The sequence below is a fragment of the Cladophialophora psammophila genome, assembly GCF_000585535.1.
Source record: "Cladophialophora psammophila CBS 110553 chromosome Unknown aczJe-supercont1.22, whole genome shotgun sequence".
Classification (NCBI taxonomy): domain Eukaryota; kingdom Fungi; phylum Ascomycota; class Eurotiomycetes; order Chaetothyriales; family Herpotrichiellaceae; genus Cladophialophora; species Cladophialophora psammophila.
Genome location: NW_006912943.1, coordinates 305,677 through 326,600, shown reverse-complemented (window position 1 = coordinate 326,600; position 20,924 = coordinate 305,677). Strand labels below are relative to the sequence as shown.

At 53.0% G+C, this 20,924-nt stretch overlaps 9 protein-coding genes across 9 annotated transcripts; 5 read left to right on the top strand and 4 right to left on the bottom strand.

The window, feature by feature from the left end:
* Positions 1-4,453: 4,453 nt before the first annotated feature.
* On the top strand, positions 4,454-5,914 carry A1O5_10977 (uncharacterized protein; the record flags this gene model as incomplete). The annotated part of the gene is made up of 5 exons (XM_007751550.1): positions 4,454-4,635; positions 4,687-4,765; positions 4,812-5,253; positions 5,305-5,755; positions 5,803-5,914. 5 exons carry the CDS (start codon positions 4,454-4,456, stop codon positions 5,912-5,914), a joined length of 1,266 nt encoding a protein of 421 aa, XP_007749740.1.
* A 670-nt stretch (positions 5,915-6,584) lies between these two features.
* Positions 6,585-6,953, bottom strand: A1O5_10976 (uncharacterized protein; the record flags this gene model as incomplete). Its single annotated transcript, XM_007751549.1, has 1 exon — positions 6,585-6,953. The coding sequence occupies one exon, from the start codon at positions 6,951-6,953 to the stop codon at positions 6,585-6,587; it is 369 nt and encodes a 122-aa protein (XP_007749739.1).
* Positions 6,954-7,166: 213 nt separating this feature from the next.
* On the bottom strand, positions 7,167-7,649 carry A1O5_10975 (uncharacterized protein; the record flags this gene model as incomplete). Its single annotated transcript, XM_007751548.1, has 1 exon — positions 7,167-7,649. One exon carries the CDS (start codon positions 7,647-7,649, stop codon positions 7,167-7,169), a length of 483 nt encoding a protein of 160 aa, XP_007749738.1.
* Positions 7,650-8,628: 979 nt separating this feature from the next.
* On the bottom strand, positions 8,629-9,674 carry A1O5_10974 (uncharacterized protein; the record flags this gene model as incomplete). The annotated part of the gene is made up of 2 exons (XM_007751547.1): positions 8,629-8,938; positions 9,025-9,674. The coding sequence occupies 2 exons, from the start codon at positions 9,672-9,674 to the stop codon at positions 8,629-8,631; spliced, it is 960 nt and encodes a 319-aa protein (XP_007749737.1).
* Positions 9,675-10,817: 1,143 nt separating this feature from the next.
* On the top strand, positions 10,818-11,381 carry A1O5_10973 (uncharacterized protein; the record flags this gene model as incomplete). Its single annotated transcript, XM_007751546.1, has 1 exon — positions 10,818-11,381. One exon carries the CDS (start codon positions 10,818-10,820, stop codon positions 11,379-11,381), a length of 564 nt encoding a protein of 187 aa, XP_007749736.1.
* A 184-nt stretch (positions 11,382-11,565) lies between these two features.
* Positions 11,566-12,120, top strand: A1O5_10972 (uncharacterized protein; the record flags this gene model as incomplete). Its single annotated transcript, XM_007751545.1, has 1 exon — positions 11,566-12,120. One exon carries the CDS (start codon positions 11,566-11,568, stop codon positions 12,118-12,120), a length of 555 nt encoding a protein of 184 aa, XP_007749735.1.
* Positions 12,121-13,397: 1,277 nt separating this feature from the next.
* Positions 13,398-15,387, top strand: A1O5_10971 (uncharacterized protein; the record flags this gene model as incomplete). The annotated part of the gene is made up of 5 exons (XM_007751544.1): positions 13,398-13,528; positions 13,621-13,984; positions 14,047-14,498; positions 14,565-15,012; positions 15,094-15,387. The coding sequence occupies 5 exons, from the start codon at positions 13,398-13,400 to the stop codon at positions 15,385-15,387; spliced, it is 1,689 nt and encodes a 562-aa protein (XP_007749734.1).
* Positions 15,388-16,523: 1,136 nt separating this feature from the next.
* On the top strand, positions 16,524-17,399 carry A1O5_10970 (uncharacterized protein; the record flags this gene model as incomplete). Its single annotated transcript, XM_007751543.1, has 1 exon — positions 16,524-17,399. The coding sequence occupies one exon, from the start codon at positions 16,524-16,526 to the stop codon at positions 17,397-17,399; it is 876 nt and encodes a 291-aa protein (XP_007749733.1).
* A 311-nt stretch (positions 17,400-17,710) lies between these two features.
* Positions 17,711-19,369, bottom strand: A1O5_10969 (uncharacterized protein; the record flags this gene model as incomplete). Its single annotated transcript, XM_007751542.1, has 1 exon — positions 17,711-19,369. One exon carries the CDS (start codon positions 19,367-19,369, stop codon positions 17,711-17,713), a length of 1,659 nt encoding a protein of 552 aa, XP_007749732.1.
* Positions 19,370-20,924: the final 1,555 nt, after the last annotated feature.

Sequence of the window (20,924 nt, the reverse complement as noted above, 5' to 3'; positions counted from 1 at the left end):
CCGACGCCTAGCATGATGGTTTCCTAGGCGAGTGCGTTAAAGCCGGTCGTCAAAACTGCGCTTTGGCGAGACCTTCGGAGGCCCGCGCGAGCACACTTCTTGACTCGATCCTCACTCGGCCAGCGCCGGGTATTACAAAATCGAATGATCCATCCCTCTTTACGCATCCGGGATTGTTTCTTACGATTTATCTCTCTCCACACGATCTGGCAATGGAACAGCCACCGCGCAGATGCTACATGAACTTGAGGAAGGTTACTCAACACTCACCGCAACCTCCCTCGATCAACAATGGTAGCACAAGTCATCGCTATCATGTCCGGCTGAGAAAGATTCATCATCTGATAAGCTCGTCTCCCTAGCGATCGTCCTGATGCCGATGATGCACCTACACCGGAAGGAAGTCTTACTTGGTCCAGCCATTTATGGGCCAACAAGGCAGATCAAAGTTAGATCTCTAGCGATTCTCGATTTCTCAAAGTATCGCCCTACCGTGACTTCACGAGGTACTGGTCTAGCGCAGCCGAGATTTAGCGCGGCGATTTCAGCTATTTTGAGTAATCCGGTTATTCTCATTGCATCGACGTATGATCCCGAAACACCTTTGCGCAACAGGAGGAGGCTGCTTGAGGAGATGGGCCAAAGTGCGAAAATGGTGCTCCATCGTGATACGGTCATACGTCGAGAGCCCATCCTTTGAATTGCACGGATTCGGTCGGAAAAGCCTACAATTGAATGGAACCCGTCCGGAGGGGAAGAAACAGATTACTATGCAGACGAGACGCCCAATTGAATGTGATGGGCGTATTAAGTTTCGGGAGAATTAAGGGGTTTGACGGACTATAGGGCAGTCATATGGAGGTCAAAACACTTGAACTCAACTATGCTAACCCTCTCTCCCTGACCAGCTGGACTCCTTAATCAACACAACAATCTGTATGAGAACACACCCAGGCTTATCAAACTTTTCACAGTCTTAGGTCAGATCAGGCTAAGCAACGAATGCATCTCGTTCGCCAATATAGCCTGTATCGCCGATGCAATCTACAATAAAGGTATCACAGTTGCTTCCGGTACGCTCGGTTGCGCGGTCTCTAACCTCCATAGTGATAAGCGGGGCATGAGCCCTGCTTCTGTTCATTCGAAGACGCTGTGCTTCCGGAGCCGACCTCCTCGCCAGAGATGCAACTTCCATGCGCACGGCAGAAGTAGCCCCGACCGTAACGGCATTTGAGCGCTCCCCCCTAACCGTATTCCTGCAACCAAGCATCATGGTCGTCCTTGACGGCGAGAGCGGGTTCAGGACGGGGACGAACTTGGAGACCAGGGAATATCTCACGGAGATTGTCCCTATCCACGAAGCAATTATGACTGCCACACTTTAAATTGTGTTAGACTTGACGCGTAGCAAATGGCCCAAGAGCGAAGACGGACACCTACCGGCTTCAGGTCGAGCTTTGAATCCGGTTCGGGGCCTGGATTGATTGGCCCCTTGGAATCTTGCTTTGGTGTCGTTGAGCAGTGGCAGGCCACCTACTGTTTCGACTGTATCGAGTGCTGTTCCGAGGCGTGGATATTATTGCGGTCGTATACAAATTCCGGCCAGTGGTCATTCTAAAGGAGGTTGAGGAGGTTAATATACCCCGTACAAGTATTAATATGTAGAGCTAACATTACTAGTAGAATTGGGCACCAAGGAGGCATACCGGCAATTTCTCAATCGATCCCCCCAATCCCAAATCCTTCACATCCACCCACCTATTTTCAGTGTTACAGCAAATTACACGCCTCCAATCATTAGAACGAAACGCTCTCATGGCCGCGACTAGTCAGGATACTACGTGGCACGCCGGAGCTGTCAACTAGGGGACTAGACGACAAAGAAGTTGACCCTCCACCTCCAAATCATTTGCTGCATGGGATGTATGATAGATGGGGAATTGCCCGGCGTGCTCCAACGCACAGGTCTTTGCACAAGGATATCTGTGAACTCGGCACTCGGTCAGGCGAGCCCGCCCATCAGGGAATTCTTTGGACCATTGCCGACATAGAGGCCGTCCGCTCTCTCCGAGGCAGCGATGCAGCATGCTGGCTAGAAGTTGTCCAATGTCCAAGGGTGTTGAATGAACGCAACTAGACAAGATGTGTAAGGCGCTGATGGTATCCCCCGTTTCAATGGTCTCAAAATGCAAAGCAGAAGGGCACCTCCATCAAAAATTATATCCATCTTGGCGGCACGGACAGTGATGAACATGGCCTAAGGGAGCATGCTCAGGAGCACGCTCAGGAGCACGCTCGTGAACTTGAGGTCACAGCCATGCGTTCTTATCGGATGCTCAAGAAGAAGCGTAGTTCTCTCACCATGGCTGTGACCCTGATATGCAACAAGTCACGTCCGTATTCCCGTGCCGCCGATGTCCTCGGCCAACGTGATTCCACCCACGCAGGTCTCGTTTGGGCATCTATACGTCTTCTACTGCAGGTGCTATTAAGTGACGCTGCATAACAAGACCATTGCTATTGCTTCAGGTGGGAGATGAGGAAGAGCGGGTTTCTCGCATAGCCGGGGATGGTATACTGGAGTTCATCCACCATGCAGCCCGCTGGAAAGAGCTACAGTCCCAGGGTAACATATTGTCACAAGGGAAAAAGAAATGCTGAATCGTGTCTTATAATCCATGCGGCTACCTACAAAGGTGCGTATCCCCTGACGCCACCAGGTTGCCGCTTGCATATGTATCGATCTATCAGGTCTCAGGTTTCCTTGGCGACATCACAACGGACGTCCACGTCGTCCACATTCTCATGGACAAAGCTGACGGAATCCTGGAGCAGGTCCAACATCTTTTGGGTAGATCAAACGAGAGAAATGACCCTTGGGGAGGTGTGAGGATAGACTCGCAGAAATGGCTAACCCTGGCTCAATCATGGATACATATTACACATTGAAGTTGCAGCTGAACACTGAGCTGTGGGGGTTGACGCTTGAGAACACCAGATCTGTCAGAGCTGTCCCCAGGCTTTCTTACACCAGCAATTCTCCCTGCGATATCCTGCTTCGTGACTCTTGGTCGCAGATTCGGTATAAAATAGGGACGTTGGGCCTGAGTAGTGAAGCGACGGCTTGTTCTGAGTTCTGTGGATGCCCTCAGAAGTTCAGATTCTGGGATTAGCACTTGTTCCGGACCAAGGCGCCCAGCAAGAATCTACTCCAGCAGGCTAAAAGCTTCATCCATGTCTTGCAGTTCGCATACTGGTCTGAATGCTCTCGGCAAAACTACGGCCAGCAGTTTCGGGGCAATGGAGAGGGTGACAGAGGCTAGGGGAGTGTCAATTTTGATAACATTGTCAAGGACATAGTTGGCCATGGCCCATCACGATGCCGCTTCCAGGGCGACCCCGACCCCGACACAACAAGATTTCTGGCCGCGGCGGAGAAGGCTCTGAGGGTAGTGAGAGCGAAGGAAACACGTCGAGGTTCGTCGGGAGATTGACTCGGAGCAACTTGACTGGCGCGGGCCGAGCGCCTTCTGTCTGCGGATGGGAGGCACATTCTGTAGAGACTTCATGCAGATTATCGATGCCGCTCTTGAGAGACCAGACTGGGTACCTTGTATGGTGAGGAGAGGTACCTCACTATGCACTTACGGAAGCGGTCCAGTGATCTGCGACTATGGCAACGATAGGCTTATAGAAAACCCAAGCCGTAGTGTGCCTGGCGCCCGTTATTTGTTTCGGCAAATGTTGAAAGGCAAGACAAGCTTGAACAAGCCAAGGTTTGGGCTCGCCGACTGGGTGCCAAAGCTTGTTTGTGTCAAGCAATGACGCTGACTATGACGAAGCACCATCGACGCTGCCATCGACGCCCCGCAATCTGCTGGTTGCTGGCCTCTGGTGTTGGTACAAGTGGCACCACATGCGGCGGGTAATGGGGATAATATACCGAGAACAGGGACCGAACAGAGGGGGCAGAGGCCAATGGTATACAGAGCCGCAGTGGCCACTGGCACTGATAGATGAAACAACTGCCAGGAACGGCCCTGGACAGGGACAGGCTGGACAAGGTATTATGCAACCCTCTTGAAACACGGCAAACCACAACTTCGGCTCAGGCTGCTCAGCTATGGTCGTGAATGGCTGCTTCACAAACAGTGAACACCACAAAGAAGGAACTGGGCCTGCCGGGTGTCGAGCATCGAGACTCGAGCCATCGCTGCTGCCATGTTACCGCACATACCCATGGACTTCCCGGTTTGTCTCGTTAACCAAGCAATGCAATGCAATGCAATGCCTGGCAAACGCGTCATCCTTGACAGAGGTCGCAACTATAAGTATTTCAACTCCTTCCTCTCTCTCTCTCTCTCTCTCTCTCTCACTCTCTCTCTCTCTCTCTCTCTCTCTCCCCCCTCTCGACACTTCTCACCAACGGACTACCTAACCCCAACTGCCCAACATGGCTTCTCTCGTCCGTGTCCCCATCCGACGCAACCCTCACTACCGACGCAACGGTCTCAAGTCCTACGTCTACATGCTCAACAAGTACCGCATTTCCCCAACCATCAAGGGCCCATACTCCGCTGTCAAAGGCAAGAAACTTCTCGTCGAGCAGAACGCAGATGGGTCTCAGGGAGAAGTGTACGTGTGGCGTCCGGAATAATGCTGCACATGTGCTAACGAGGTCGGCAGCTCTGCCACTGATCAACAAAATGACTCCCTTTATACCTGTCCGGTCAAGATTGGCACACCAGCTCAGACGCTGAACTTGGTGAGCGCCTCTAGAAGTATCCCAAGTCTCACTAACCGGTGCCCAGGACTTCGACTCGGGATCCTCCGACCTCTGGTGCTGGTCAACTGAACTGCCACAGAGCACTCTATCTGGAGGCAAAGGCCATACCATCTTCGACCCTTCCAAGTCAACGACGTTCAAGACCACCCAAGGCTCCACCTGGCAGATTCAATACGGTGATCAATCATCCGCATCTGGGAACGTGGGGACAGACAACATCGAGATTGGCAACATCACAGTTAAGAACCAAGCCATTGAGCTCGCCACCAAACTATCGTCTCAGTTTACTCAAGATGCTACGTCCGATGGCCTCCTGGGTCTTGCTTTCGGTTCGATCAACACGGTGCAGCCCAAGCCCGTCCAGACACCGGTTGCCAACATGATTGCCCAAGACGACATCCCTCAGAATGCCGAGTTGTTCACCTGCTATCTTGGTTCCATCAAAGACGTAAACGAAGAGTCATTCTGTAATTGCTGACCATTGTCCTGGTTTCGCCGACCGCTGACATGAATTATAGACACCTTTGGCCAAATTGATCAGTCAGTCATCCCTTCTGGCTCGAGTATTGCCTACACCCCTGTCGACAACTCTCAGGGTTTCTGGATGTTTGACTCGACCTCTGCCCAAGTGAACGGCAAGACCATTCAACTCTCAGGGAACAAAGCGATTGCTGACACCGGCACCACCCTGCTCCTCACATCCGATGAGGTTTGCCAAGCAGTCTACAGTGCCATTCCTGGCGCGCAACAAGACAGCAGCCAGCAGGGCTGGGTGTTTCCTGCGAACACTGCCGAAAATGACCTTCCTTCTGTCACGTTTATGGTTGGCAACACTCCAATTACCATTGAGAAGCAACACCTCGCTTTTGCTGGTGGCGCTGATGGCAACATGGTGTATGGGGGCATTCAGTCTCGTGGCGACTTAAACTTCGACATCTTTGGAGATACCTTCTTACAGAATGTCTATGCGTGAGTCAGATTTTTTGGCTCACTCGCGTCAAGCTAACGTTTGATAGTGTCTTCGATGTCGGCAACACGAGACTCGGTGTAGTACAGCGTGCTGTTCCAAGTTCTAGCCAGGCATCTAATCAAGCCCCAACCTCTAACCAGGCCAAGGCTGAATTGTGAGCAGTTGTCCTCATCATCTCGTGTCTAATAGTGGTAGTCGCCATCGGATGGAAATGCCCATTGATGGCGAGACCTGGGGAACAAATTGTAGACAGTATTGTCTAGTGCTCTTTCGGTGTTATGTGAGCCTAATGATCGATTCCATGAATCCAATTTTCCTGTTTCCCACACCGGTTTCTTCCATAGGATACAGAGTCTTTTAGAGCAACACCAACTGATGCTCCTTCATACGTAACCTGGCTCTTGCGCCCAGCGCGAACGAAGGTGTAAAATGGAGAGAGCGAGTTTCACGACTGGAGAATCCTATAATAATATCCACGAAGATCATGTTGAGAGGTCTCGTGCTATTAGTACCCGAGAGGTGCCAGCGTGCCTAACCTCCCGCGAATGGACGTGCAAATTGACATCTTCTGGACCATGGGTCAATCTTGTATGTCAAAAACCTTTCGTCCCTGAAACCAGGTCTGCCTCACTCTCGCCTTCAACAAGCCAGCGGCCGTCCAGTCCGTGTCGAGGACCACAAAGTCTGCGCTCGTGCCTTTCTTCAGACTGCCTATCCACCGCTCCGCATGGCGTCGCTCTTGGACGCAAGCTCCAGTGCTCGATGCGGTGACGGCGTGAGAAAGGCATTGAGAGGCTTGCAAAGGCATCGATGGTCTGGGTGATGGCCTTATCTCCAATGGCGTGTACGGCGCACTGAAGCCCCGCGGCGTCGGCCTGGTGGATGACTTTTTGCCATCTTCTCCGCGGGCCAGATAGGCTCAACGGGATCTGGCTTTGTGCCGTATGGTTGGCTCAGGGCAGCCGTACAGCTGTCGACGACCCCGTCACCGATCAATTTGACCCCGAAAACGCAGAAAGACGGCGGGGCTGATGGGTGGAAGGTGTGATGCATCTCAATGGCCTTGTCGAGTGTGGCCTGGATCTCCTGGTCAGGGTCGCTGTACGGGACGAGCCAGTGAGCAGCGACATGGAGAGGTAGCCCCTTGCGGGAGCGGTAGGTTTCCAGGGCGTCCCACTCGTCTTCGTCCATGGCCATGTCGATGGCACCTGTGTATCCCGCTTGTGTGTAAGCAGATACTGCGTGGTGGAGTGCAGTTTGCTTCTGCTCCGCCGTCAGGGGTTTTGTTAGATGCGGCCACACAATCAAAGGAAGAGCCCCTTCGTCCAGGAGACCTAATGGCCTCCCGTTGCCGTCCCGATGGATGATCCCTCCCGGCGGATCTTTCATGGATGCAACGCCCAACTCATCCTATGCCACGGTGCTGCGCCATATCGAATGCAGATCCAGGGCTTCAACGTAGATCGGCCGAGGATCAAGGTCGTCCAGCATGCTCGCCAGAGCCTGTCCGGCGGCCGAGGCCTGAATCCAACCCTTGCACAGGACCCGCGGCTCAGACGGGTGCGAGCGTCCAAACCTCCGAATCTTGTCCCGGATCTGCTCGAGGGTCTTGCACGACATGACATCGAGCTTGCCTAGCGACAGCCCGAAATGCAACATGTGGACGTGGCTGTCGATGAAGCCGGGGGTCACGATGCGGTTGTCGACGTCAATCTCTGTGACACCACTACCAGAAGCAGGCATGATGGCCTGACAGTGGCTCTCCAAACCCTCCTCTGGGCCCACATATTGGATCAAGCCATCATCCTGAAAAACCAGACACCCGGCGACAACGTCGTCTGCGTCCTTTGTGCTCGTGAAGATACAAGCATTTCTGACGATTGTGGGAGCCATTCGGATCTATCGACCGCAGAGTATTCGCAAATTAGCGGTGTAGTGCGAAGGACAGATTGATCGGTAGTTAGGTAGATCTAATATATAGTATCCAGCCAGCTAGCCAGCCGCATTTTCCAGAAGCAAATAATAATATAAGGCGTCTCCCCCTTTTTTGCGACCTTGTCTATTTCTCCACTTGTATGGGGTGTTGCCACCCCAAACACGCTCTGCGGCGCCGCGATCGGCATCGCTCGACTTGCTGGGCCGATGACTGTACATATGTATGTTAGTACAAACGCCCCTCGCAGGACCAACGGGGGGAAACATATCACTTCGGCCCTTTTGCTACGTAATGTATGCGGCAATAGTGTAGGACCAAGGACGGATGGCCGAGAAAGGCGCACCGCGCAAATAGCCTCTCGGGTCTTTCTCTGAGACCAGCACAAGTCCTCATATCTTACATACCCTATATGTGCAGTGTGGCGTACCTAGCCTCAACTTGTAGGCTTCGGACGCGCAAAGTGACAGCGTCGGCCCAAGGTTGTCCCACTCGCCGCCACGAGGAGCTAGCGAGCGAGCCTAGCTACCTGCCTAGGTCCATATGTGTCTCTTTAAGTAGTAGCACTGAATTAACTGAACTCGCATCTTTTGTTGCACGTTTACTACCGAGAGGATCGCGGGACAAGACGCATTGAACCCCACGAGACCGCTCCACCCGGGTGCCGGCGGCTGGCTATTGCTCTCTCTTTCTCTCTCCAAGGCGAGAACTCGTACTTTCGTGGCGCAGGGGGCAGGAGCGTCGACTTCGTCAATACAGGAAAGGAGAAATGAAGGGGGAAAGGAAAGGGGAAATATGCCCACCGGAGTCTAGATGAAATATGGCGTAGTCAGACGGCCAGTTAGACGAGACAATATTGGCAGCAAACATACTTGCTACGAGGCACCGCGAGGTATATAGGTTGTCATCAAGTCCGATCCAGCACAGGGCAACTTAAGGTTACGCTGTTCCCAGGTGATGGTCAACATAGAGGCGATATTTGCCTCCCGAGCGGGTCCGGAACCGTTTGCCAAACACGATGAAGATGACGTTCCCCAACAGCATGATAACAAATATTACGGCGGCGGTGATGAAGACGTTTGCGAGTCCTACTGCTGCGATCCAAGGCGTCAATGTAAAGACAAGGACGGTAGGGAACAGGTTCTTCACGAATGTGACGGCCACGAGCGTGTCGGAGATGATCTGCATGGGACGTGCGTGCACTGTCAGTAACTTTCCACACTTGTCGGGTTTGACTGTAGAATTCGAACTGGATTTTCAACACTTACTTCGGTGTATGCGTCAGTCAGGGTAGGTCAGAGAGAGAGACTCGTCGCCGGCGTCGACCCGAATGACGCCACACCCAAGCCAACAGCGATGAAAGGCCACGGTAGACCCCTTTCGAGCCCGATCCCAAACATCAGCAGGCCCGCGGCCACGAAATGCGTAAAAGTTAGAATCAGCCACAGCCGCGTCTCGGGCTGGTAGCTGTGTCTGACCAAGAATCGAATGGACTTTGGTGAGGATGACCAGAGAGCCAGCTTTTTCCAGTAGGGTTTGACCTGGATTGTCGGATCGATCTCGACTCTGACGAGGGGGACCTCCGGGCGTGGAACGACACTGGCAATGGCATCCTTTGCAGGCGATTGTTTCTCCTCCAAGTCACCGTCGAGCTGCCTGGAGAGGTCACCCTGGGAAGGGCGACTGGGACTTGGGAAGCCGCCAATGGCCTGACACTCATATTTTGTCTCCTCGTACAGAAAGAACATGAGGATCACAAACACTCCGATCAAAATGGCAGTCCACCACCAGACCCAACGCCATCCCTGAGAGGTAGTGACATATCCGGCGGCCAGCGGTGCTAGAGAAGATCCGATGGTCAGAGTCCAGACGGAGATGCTGTTCATCAAGCCGCGTTGATGGACGAAGAAGACATCTGCGACAGTCATCTGAATCATGACTTCACAGAGGGCCCCGACAAAGCATCCGAGGATATTGACCAGCATGAGACCCGCGACATTTGGTACTCGGGCAGACCAGGTCGCTATTCCGCATTGAACGGCCAAACTGAATATGTAGACAGGGCGCCTGCCGTATTTCAGGGCGAATGGTAGGAGGAAGATGCCTCCAATGCAGAGAGATCACAGCCTGCGGCATAGCTATCGTTGAGAACATCGTAGCTGAAATCCTAGCTCCAAGTTCATGGACCCCCAAGTGACCGTCACCATGTTTATCCTGCCGGCAAGATGCGTGAGGCGTGATTCGTAATGCTATTGTGGATGGGGGATTCATATAGTGCGAAAACCAAGAGCACGTAGAAATTCACCAGGATGAAGTTGAGACGTTTTCTCCATGCTGGCCAGTTGTGGTTTTAAAAGCAGTCTTAGCCTCTGAGGTACAGGCACTAAAGAGTAACCTACCACGGGATCATTCGGGTCGGTGGTGGGTTGAGGTTGCAAGATAATCTTTGCATTTTTGCCATGGAGATCTGTCACCGGCACATAGTGAGCAGAATATAAGTCTAGATCATGCAAAAATAGGTGGAACGTGATGTATGTACTGAGTACTTTGCCTTCAATGCGAACTGTTCCCGGAGGCCAGCAAAATATCAACAGAAGAGCGGCGGTCCAACGACATGGTGTCGAAGGAAGAGTGCAGGTGTCGGCAGTGGTGGAGAGTCCATACCTTTTCATCGAAGATGCTCTAGCATTCTTATATCTGCCACAGACCCAGACAATGAGAAGCATGTCGCCCGACCTCAGTCAGTTGTCAGTTGCGCAAGGGTGTTTCTCACACGAGTATGCCACCAGCGGCCACCTGCGAAGCAAAGCCTGAAGCAGGAAAGGGACATCAAGACTCGACGATTCCATTGTATAGCTCTCGATCTAGTGCATGGCCTGCCGAAATCTAGCTCGCCACCCGTGATAAGAGTTGGGGGGGAATTGGCCCAAAATCGCGGAACGTGTTGCAAGTGGTCGGATTGCCTCGTCTCGCTAAGACCATATCGGCAAGGATAGCCAGGATAACCTAATGAGACCGCTGGAATAGTGGTGGCGGCATCCCCCGCATTGACCTCTTTGCCCTGTCTCAGGTTCTGAGGATTGTAAGAAAGCACTTCCTCCCACATCATAATAGGGACCGGCTTGACCATGGGTGAGCCGGCGCAGATGGTCAAGAACTCTCGAAAGCCGCGGCGGAGGCCAGCCCATCTGCGCACCAAAACTGGCTGTCTGACCTGTGAGTTCGATCCGTTTCGTGCTCCCTCAGCTTCTTTCTCGCCGACATCCGATAACCACAGCGTGGACGATGAAGAAGATGAGTTCTCTCTCATAGTCTCTCCTCAACTTACCTCCGTCGCCTCACACACAAAGATTCATAGCCCTCCTCTGTTCGATTTCATGCGAACAGTCTTCGTCCCACAGCTTGTTCGACCCGCGACCGATAGCCAATATATCAAAGATTTTACAAGTGGAAGTCTCCAGCTTGCGCACAGCACGCCATTTTTCATGGATGCTCTCCTGGCGTGCTCTGCAGCTGAAATCAAAGAAAATGACGCTTTCCATCGCAGACGAGCGGAATCCACTACATCAAAGCTGTCGCAGGGGATGCGAGCCTCCCTCGCCCAGGATGACTCTCCGCTGGCCGAAATCATTGCTCTGCGAACCGTTCTTATGCTATACATCTATGAGGCGAGTACCTATTCAACACAATGACTTTCCCAAGGTGGCTAAACTCCCTTGTAGAGAACTCGACTGTATCGCTCTGAAGGTGTTTCGACCCATCTGTATGGTGCGGCCGCGCTGCTCAAGTCGTGCTGGAAGCGGATGGAGGCATCAAGGAGCGCACCAGCTACGTGAACTGCCACACGCATTCTCACCCTAGAATCCTTCATTTTCCATGTGGCTACGAGCATCCCCTTCCAGGATCCGCCTCCGACATCTGCTCTCGTCGACGAGGTCTTTTGCGAAAGCGCAGGTTGTGCTGGAGCAGCTATGGCGGGAAAATACATTGGACTATGCCTATTCGCCGGTTCTGGGAGTACCCCCAATGCTGTTCTCGTACGTCCGACAAGTGGCCCTGGTATATGCCCAGTTTCGATCCCAGAGATTCGACGTGCGACAATGCCATCGGCTGGAACAAGACTTGACGCGGTGGACCCATGACAATATTTCCGACTCGTACGTCGTTGACACTATCAGTTCCACTGATTCTGCCAACGAAGATCCCTCGTTGTCTTTGCCCTCTGACCTTCAACGTGCCACCCAATCTTTCTTCGGACCAAAGCTCTATATCCTTGCTGCAAAGATTCTCCTGAGGCGGATGGTGGCACATTCGTCCGAAATGGGAGGCCAATGTCTTTCAACATCCCTTTCAACCTTGCTCTCCCAAGCTTTAGCTTTTGTCCGCTCCATCGAACCTTCAGTGGATTATTTCGCAGAATACTACTACTGACCGTTCTATTGCTTGGGGGTGTCTATCTATAACTCACAGGCTCAAGAATTGTTATTGAATAAGATCATGGCATTCTGGAAGGCGACGAGGAACGGGACGATGAGACGGTTGGCAGATATCTTGACAAATAACTGGAAACATTCAACCGCAGCTCGACTGACAATTGATTGATTGGAGCCACTATCATGGCGAGATTACAGATCGTGGCCATCTGATCCTGCTCGGGTAAGCGTTCGCCATATCTCAGCCTGAGAGTCATTGCTCCAGCGATTGCAATGCCAACGCCAGCTGCTGCAAGATTTGACAGCATTTTGCGTGCTGTCGGACAATTTAGCCTCCACCATCCAACACACACAGAACCGTGGGGCAAAAGAGGCAATTCCATCCACAGGCCACGAAACGTTGCTCAGCATATTGGCATGAACGCTTGGAACATGCTTGCTGGAACGAACCCCGCAATGTGTTTCTTGGGTGCTTCTGCCACTCCGTCTTGGACCAGAATGCCAAGGCGCCTCCGTTGTCTGGGCAATCAATGACACCAGGCGGAGCATTCCTCCGCCACAAGCCAGAAGACACCAGCCGACGGGTGTCGTCTTTTTTACGCACCGATTCAATGTCGAAAACGTGCTTCGGAAGAGCCGAGCTCTCTTCTCAGAAGAATCTAGATGCTGCAAGCGCAGATTGCTTGTCCTAGAAGGGCATTCAGCTTCATGGCTCGGCCTGCGGAATGCTGGAGCAAGCTGTGGGGGTCCCGGTCTTGTCATGGTCTTGGAACAACATCCAAGACCGAGTCCAAGACTGGACCGCTCAAGGACAAGCCTGACTCCGCGACGTCAAATCCCAGTTCAAGACTCGTGCCACGCCCGCAATGTTGCAGTGGCCATTTCCAAGGTTGCAATCTATGATGCAATCTGCTACTCACCGGCTCCCGCTGTGCTCTTGGGTTTCAGTCCGATCAATGGACATGAAACTCCTCCACCCTTCACATATCGCGAGCGCCATCGTGCGCGAAGGAGGTCAGCCAAAGCGAGGCTCGACCGGGCCTTTCAATTGGCAATTGGTCCTCTTTATGGATCTCCGCGAATCCGCGATGTGTCACCCATGGGTGCCCATCGGCGAAATCTTTTGAGATCCTTGTTTTGATGGTCCGCGCCAGGAATGTATATAAGTCATATGGACTTCCCCCGCTCCTCAGCAAGGTTTTATTGTGATACCTGATTGTCCGCACATTTACAGTGTCCCCTTCTTGCGGTTATCGAACTGAGCAGTCATCCACCATGTCCGATTCCAAAGCACTCCAAGAGGAGGCTGAACACCCCCGTTCCGTCTCTCTGAAAACCACCGACGATGTCAACCGCATTGAGGCGCCTGTAACATGGAAAGCGTATTTGATGTGCGCTTTTGCTTCGTAAGTCACCTTGAGGCCGATACCGGTGGTGGTGACATCCTCAAGCCCTGCGTTTCTCGATGTAAAGTTCGACGACACTAACGGCAAGCCAGATTCGGCGGCATCTTCTTCGGCTATGACTCAGGTTACATCAATGGAGTGCTCGGAGCAGACATCTTCATTCGGGCAGTCGAAGGCCCAACTGCAGATGCTCTTAGCTCCTCGCACCAATCGCTCATTGTGTCAATCCTGTCCGCTGGCACCTTTTTCGGGGCTCTTATCGGCGGCGACATGGCAGATTTCATCGGTCGCAAGTGGACCGTCATCATGGGCTGTATGATTTACATGTTCGGTGTCGTTATCCAAATGATCACCGGAGAAGGCGATGCCCTAGCTGCGATAGTGGCCGGCCGCCTCATCGCCGGTATTGGGGTCGGTTTCGAAAGTGCCATTGTGATCCTTTACATGAGTGAGATTGTAAGTATATTTACGCTACCTCTGTCCTCCCTTACAGATGAACATTAAGCCATCCACAACAGTGCCCCAGAAAAGTCCGCGGAGCCCTCGTTGCCGGCTACCAATTCTGTATTACCATTGGTATCATGCTTGCTTCCATCGTCGTCTACGCAACCGAGGATCGACAGGATACGGGCTCTTATCGAATCCCCATCGCCATCCAGTTCGCGTGGGCCCTTATTTTGGCCGGTGGTCTCCTCACCCTGCCCGACTCACCACGCTATTTCGTCAAAAAGGGCCGCCTCGAGGATGCCGCCATCTCGCTGTCGAAACTCCGCGGCCAGCCCCGCGACTCCGATTACGTTCAGATCGAGCTAGCTGAGATCGTTGCCAATGAGGAATACGAGCGGTCCATCATCCCCTCTAGCGGCTGGTTTTCCAGCTGGGCCAATTGCTTCAAGGGGGGCTTGAGGGTGCAGAAATCTAACCTGCGCAGAACCATCTTGGGCACGTCTCTGCAAATGATGCAACAATGGTATGGCCCTCCGCGTAAAAGAAAAGGTCTAGGTCCGTGTTGAGGATGCTGACTAGTCGCCGCTAGGACTGGTGTCAATTTCATCTTCTACTATTCGACCCCTTTCCTTCAGAGCACGGGGGCCATCGACAACACGTTCCTCATCTCACTCATCTTTACCTTGGTCAATGTATGCAGCACACCACTTTCGTTCTATACGGTTGAGAAGTTTGGCCGTCGTCCGCTCTTGGTCTGGGGCGCATTAGGCATGTTGATCTGCCAGTTCCTCGTCGCCATCATCGGCGTGACAGTCGGGTTTAACCACACTCATCCGGACCCAGCCGATCCGAACCTCAGCCTGGCGGACAACATCCCGGCGGTCAACGCCCAGATCGCGTTCATCGCCATATTTATCTTCTTCTTCGCGTCCACATGGGGTCCCGGGGCGTGGATAGTGATCGGGGAGATTTTCCCGTTGCCGATTCGCTCGCGGGGCGTTGCGCTGTCGACGGCGTCGAACTGGCTCTGGAACACGGTGAGTTTTGTCTTGGCCTCGAGCCAAAAGCGGTTTACAGAAAACAGCAAAGCAGCTAGCTGACAAGGATGTGAAAAACAGATCATCGCCGTCATCACGCCCTACATGGTCGGCGAAGACCACGGCGACCTCAAATCCTCGGTCTTCTTCGTCTGGGGCGGCCTCTGCACGACGGCATTCGTCTATGCGTACTTCTTGGTGCCTGAGACGAAGGGCCTCACCCTGGAACAGGTCGACAAGATGATGGAAGAATCCACGCCGCGCACCTCGAGCAAGTGGAGGCCAACCTCTACCTTTGCGCATAGCCGGGCCCGAGATGGCGTGTTGGAGAAGGAGGTGATGGATGACGTCGCGCGACGAGGCTCTGCGTTCTGAGCCTGAGAAGGTGTTTTTATTTTGCACCGGCTCGCCCTATTGCGGTGGTTCTGCGTGCAGTCTTGGTGGAAAGTGGGCAAATCTGGGTCGCAAACGCCCTGTTGCAAAGTGTTGGTTGAGGTTGGTAGTCATGGTCACGACGAAAGGAGGGTCCGTCTCGCTGCCGCGTATCAGATAACACCTAGCTCTCAGCTGAAATTTCAGTACCAATCCCCCTTTGAACTCTTTTCTAGATCCAAGATGAAATGCTTGTTTGATCTTCTTCACCTGTGTTTCGGTGATGGAAGGGCTCTCGCCAGACCTGGTGGGCTTACTCCGATCGCATCGAAACCTCACCAACATGCGGAAATACATCCCTGGTTTATCTTCGCCTTGATAGCCCGGCCGCTGGCTGGATTTAAAGCGATCTGGACCTCTCAGGATGGCCGTTTCTAGAAGTCCTTGTCAGTCATCGTCGACGACCTCCTTTGTTCTCTCGGGCTCGTCGATTTGTCAGTACGGAGCCATTCAAACACACGTGCAACAAAGTGGCGTCCGTTTCGTTCAAATCGGTTGACGATAGAAATACTAATGATCCTTCTCTTAAGCCGATGTCACGAACCGAGGGCATCTTGCTGGTCCTGTATGACGGAGGGCACAGCGCAGACTCAAAAACAGTCCCAAATTTTGTGCTCTCGTATGTCAGCAGAATCAGACTAGTTAGGCCAGCCTTCTTCGATCCTCTTTGGGTCCTTGGGACCGAAGCAAAGATCACGTGTGCTGCAGTAGCTGTCGAAAATCCGAGTACGTCGTATCCAAAATCCTTGAGCAACTCGTTCGTTTCCCTTGGCGCAAGAAATTGCGAGCTAGAATTTAGGTGGTCTGGCTCCCCCAATGGAAGATCGTCAGGCGTACTGCAATTAGGCCCGGGGAACACAATCTCAGCCTCCTATTCTGTCATGGTTCAATGGCCCTCGTCGATCCCGGCTCGGCGGGCGAATGTATAATATATATATATTGAAGCACGGACCTGGTGTCTCCTTTTCGAAGTGGAAAATTCTACAGAACTGGTCCCTCCTCCCTGAAGTGGTTCTACTCATCGGGAGACTCTCAGTCTTCGAAGCAAGCACATCCTCTTCCCGTCCAAGGGCTTGCGAATGGACTCAAAACTTCACGGCCCTGGATTGGAAGGGCAGTACGAATCGGACGGCTCTGAGGTCCACGACTTCCCTCCACCGGCCTACCGTAGGAACTCGGAGTCGTCCACCGAGCGCTCGCTATATGACGCGAAGGATGAGGCTCTGTTCGCAGGGAGCCAAGCGAGTCCCTGCCACGCCCGAGAATACGGATGGTACCATCCCAAACTCCTGAGCCGTGGGCTCGTCATCACGGACGCCGCTGCCTCGACAGCCACGGGCAAAGCACCGCTGTACTACGTCGAAGTGTCTGAGTTTGCTCTCAAAAAGCCAGACGTGATCCTGCACGCCCTGCCCCCGACCACGGGCATGACGAACGACCTGGAATATCTTGCCAACACCGGCGAATCGGGACCCGTGGTCGGAGCAGCGCATTTCCCAAAGTTCTCGCGCCACATCAAGGTCGGACTGGGCGATCCTTCGTCCACCGACGCCACGATGACCTATGTCGAAGTGCGCAATGCAAACCTGATGACCCACGGCGAGTACCACATGTCTCTCAACGGCAGGTCGTACGCGTGGAAACGCACCCACGACGCCGCGGCGGGCATTGAAGGCGGGAGCGCGACGCGCATTCTACACCGCGAGAGCTTCCAACTCATCGACGTGGGCGCCAACGAGGTCATCGCGGTGTTCTTGGACAACAAGTTCAAAAGCTGGAGGAAGAAGGGCAAATTGAGGGTCTTTCGGGACCTCGAAGACGGCAGTGGAGAAGAGCTAGAAACGCAACGGCAGCTCAAACTCCTGGTCTTCTTGAGCATCGCGGCAATTTTGGAGAAGGCCCGAAGGCGGGCCAATAGGAGACGCAGTAACTCTGGCGGCGGCGGCGGTCCGTGAACAAAGGTCGTGGCGAATGGATATTAGTAGTCCGGGATGAGAACTCAAGGATGGATGATCGTCGATATCGACACGTACCCCGAGAGACTTAGTCGAACATCCAAAGGAACTCGATCCGCCTCTACAGACACGTGAAGCAGCGCTCAAGTAGACACATTTCTACTTTGACAGCCAGCGTGGTAGGAAGATGCGAGATTCTCGCATGCTGAATTCCGTGATCAATTTTTATCGTCCTATCGACCTAGGTATGTTAGAAAGAGGAGAAAGATCGTGCGTTTCCCGAGTCCACAAGGCCTGCCTCCTGAGCTCGCCTATAAACGACCTGGCGTTTCGAAAATGTTCAATCCCTGCTCGACCGTGAAGACCTCGTTCATCATTTCATATATCCGCTTCGACCTCTGGCGAATATCCTGCGTCGACAGCGTGCCGTCCTCGCAGACGTAGTAGTCAATGTGTTGGGCAGGTACCCATTCAAAGTAGACGTTGCGGACTGTGATCATTTCATCCCACAAGGCAGCGGGCTGTGGCTTGCCCCAGCTGCTGGTGAGCTCGGTTTTGTCGTTGTCCTCTTCCGGATGATCGGCCGCGGCTCCTGGGACCGCAATCTTTTCACTTTCGCTGATGCACACAACGGCAGCCGTGCCATTGGTGACTGCCTTGCTGATCAAGGCAGCCGCCAGGGAGCCGGTCTTGTTGCTCACATCTCCCGCTTCTGAAATCCGATCGGCACCAATAATGACAAGGTCGACGTCCTTACTCAGCACACCAACCGAGGCATCACTTGCTAGAACAATTCGCAGGCGATCGTCAATGAAAGGGCCCGTGGCCCCAGGCTCGTGGCGCCGCTGGGCTTCTTCGGTCAATGCGTTGGCAAAGCTCACGCCTTCGTTAAGGGGCCGCGATTCGAGGATGCGCAGTTCCATTGACAATGACCCATCGGCGTCGAGGGCATGCAGAATCGCAGTTTTGATGGTTGAGGACGAACTCAGGGTCAAAATCTTGATGCGTTCCTTCTCACCTGTTCGGCCTTGAGCAGCTGGCCTGAACGTGTCTCGCAAAAATCTCGAGAATTGGTGACTCACTTGTCTGGATATCTCTCCCCGTTTGGCGACAGAGGCGTCAAGGCTCTGTCTGACGTTCTCGAGGTAATTTGGTGCCGAGGGGTCAATCTGATTCTTTGCTTCTTTCAAGGCCGTGGCAACAGCATTCGAGATGGCAGCCGCCATGCTTGGGCGGCCATTGAAGGCGAGATGAAATGCCTGTCGTTGAAAGCCCTTCCACCATTCGGTAACATCTCCAGGCCGCTGCGTTTGCTGGTCGTGCTCAACGATCTTGATCAGTGACTTCACTGCCATTGTGGCCAGTTCTCGAGCCCCGTGTGAATGGTCTAGTCGAAGTTCTTCCAGTGCTTGGTACAATATGCTGTCGGGATCAACCCAGACCTGCCCGAGTGTCACTTCCAGTCTCGGCACACAGTCATCCAATATCTTGCCACTCAGAACATCGTCGACATTCTGCCATTGGCAGCCCAGATGCTCGAAGTTCATCTTGAGCCCCAACTTGTCGACATCATTACTGTAGTCGGCAGTCTCCTTGGTCAAGCGAAACGCAAAGGGCCAGACCTTCCAGACTCGTCCCTTGACTTGGTGGTCGCCTTCGCCCACAACCACAACCTTCTGGTCCGTAAATTCGAATCCGGCACCTCGTCTCCATAGCTCAATTTGCTGTGGTCCGAAAGAAGTCTCTTCCTTCAGTTCTCGCCAGGCTGCATGGAGGGGCGACTTGTCGTACGTCTCGACCGAGCCTGCAATGGGCGCAAGCTTCCTCCGATATGTGCTGACCTTGTCAGAGCGGCGGAACAGAAGAACTCTATATGGCTTGGACGCGTATGGCTGATGAGGAAATAGGAGGACCGACACAACTGTGCGCCGCTCTAGTTTTTGCCCGGCCGCAGCGAGTGATTGAGCCATCTCAGGAAGTTGATGAAGTCCGTGACTCTTGTTTCATGGCGGGTGATCGTTGATCGGGAAAGGCGAATCTGCGCAAGCGAGGCGATGTGCCTACTGTAGGTTTGAATGATACTGTAGCTGATATCCAAGATAATCAATGGCCCGTATCACACCATGGCCGAAATCTCTCATTGTGACGTACTCGGGCCAACCAGCCGTGAGCTTTCCGAAATCATCCGAGTGGAAGAAGCATCTCGCTAACTCAACTTGTAACTAGGCAAAACTAGGGTAGCCAGCAGCTTTGATCTGCAAGCATCTGACAATACCTTCCTTCGGACTCACCGCCTTGCCCTGTTAGCTTGTATAATTTCCAGAGCGGAGGCATACTGTTCGTTGTCGCAGGGGCGCAGATCATCCGGTACTATGTAGATGACTATGTTATCTTGTGCAAAAGTCCACAATTCTCGGAAAGCCACTTGACAATCGAAGCTGTACCGTCTACAGCCCCAGAATTACATGCTTACTTGTAGAGATTGCTTCTAGTCCCCTTGTCCGGCTGAAGTGGGCAGCGTATTTCGTCACCAATAAGCTTGAAGACGTGCGCAGAGAATTGCAGAAATGGAATATCGTCCCCCTCCCTGCCCTGGCTCCGAAGACTGACTCAGTTCTCAACAATGGGTAGTCGGCCTGGGGACGGAGTCGCAGAGACGAAGAGCTGTGCAGGTGAGCAGCCAACTACGACGCCCGTGAGCGTGTCCCTGCTTGTAGGCGGAATAAGGCAGCAAGATTATTCTCCTCCGATTCGAATTTGGCTGTACTCGTGATTGGGCAATAGACCCGGCTTATATGTTCAAGTCGATATACTGGGCGTCAGCAGCGGAGGGGGACCGGCGGTGTTGAGACCCAGATTGAGACTGGCCGATGCCGTTGCAAAGATGTCCACATCCACCCGCTCGGGATAGGAGAGTTGTTTTGACAGTATGTCGTGTCGATAAAGTTCCTGGGTAGTTGCGAAGCACGTAAGGGCGAGTAGAGCGTGGCAGCAACAAGGATTGGCCCTGAGATTTGATATGGTAAATGTCTTGGTGAGGGTTGTAGCCGTTTCTATCCACAACCGCGAGTATAACTATCAGCGAAGGGTGCATCGAGACAATGGCTGAAATAAGGGAAACGATGACTTCAGGCGAGAGTGTGGCAGAAGCTTGATGACTTCATAGATAGTTACGGTGTGTGCCAACAGACCAAAAGACAAATAGGGATGGTCTGTCAGCATACACAGCATATCAAAGAACGAGTCCAAAAGTAGAAACGAGGAGGGAGCAGACTAAAATATCTATATCCCCCGTGTTTGTCATCACTTGACACTGAGATTGAACAAGAGACCCGCATCCTGGCGGCGTCCTGAATTCTGTTTTGACACTCCTCAAAGTCAAGCTAGAGACTTCTCAGGATTCTCCCATGGAGCTCGCCTGAGCTCCGATCAAGCGAAAGTGTCAGCTCAAATGCTCGTAGCTAATTGGCATTCAACATCGCGAATCAGAGAAGGCATACCCTGCATTCCAAGCCAGAGAAGCAA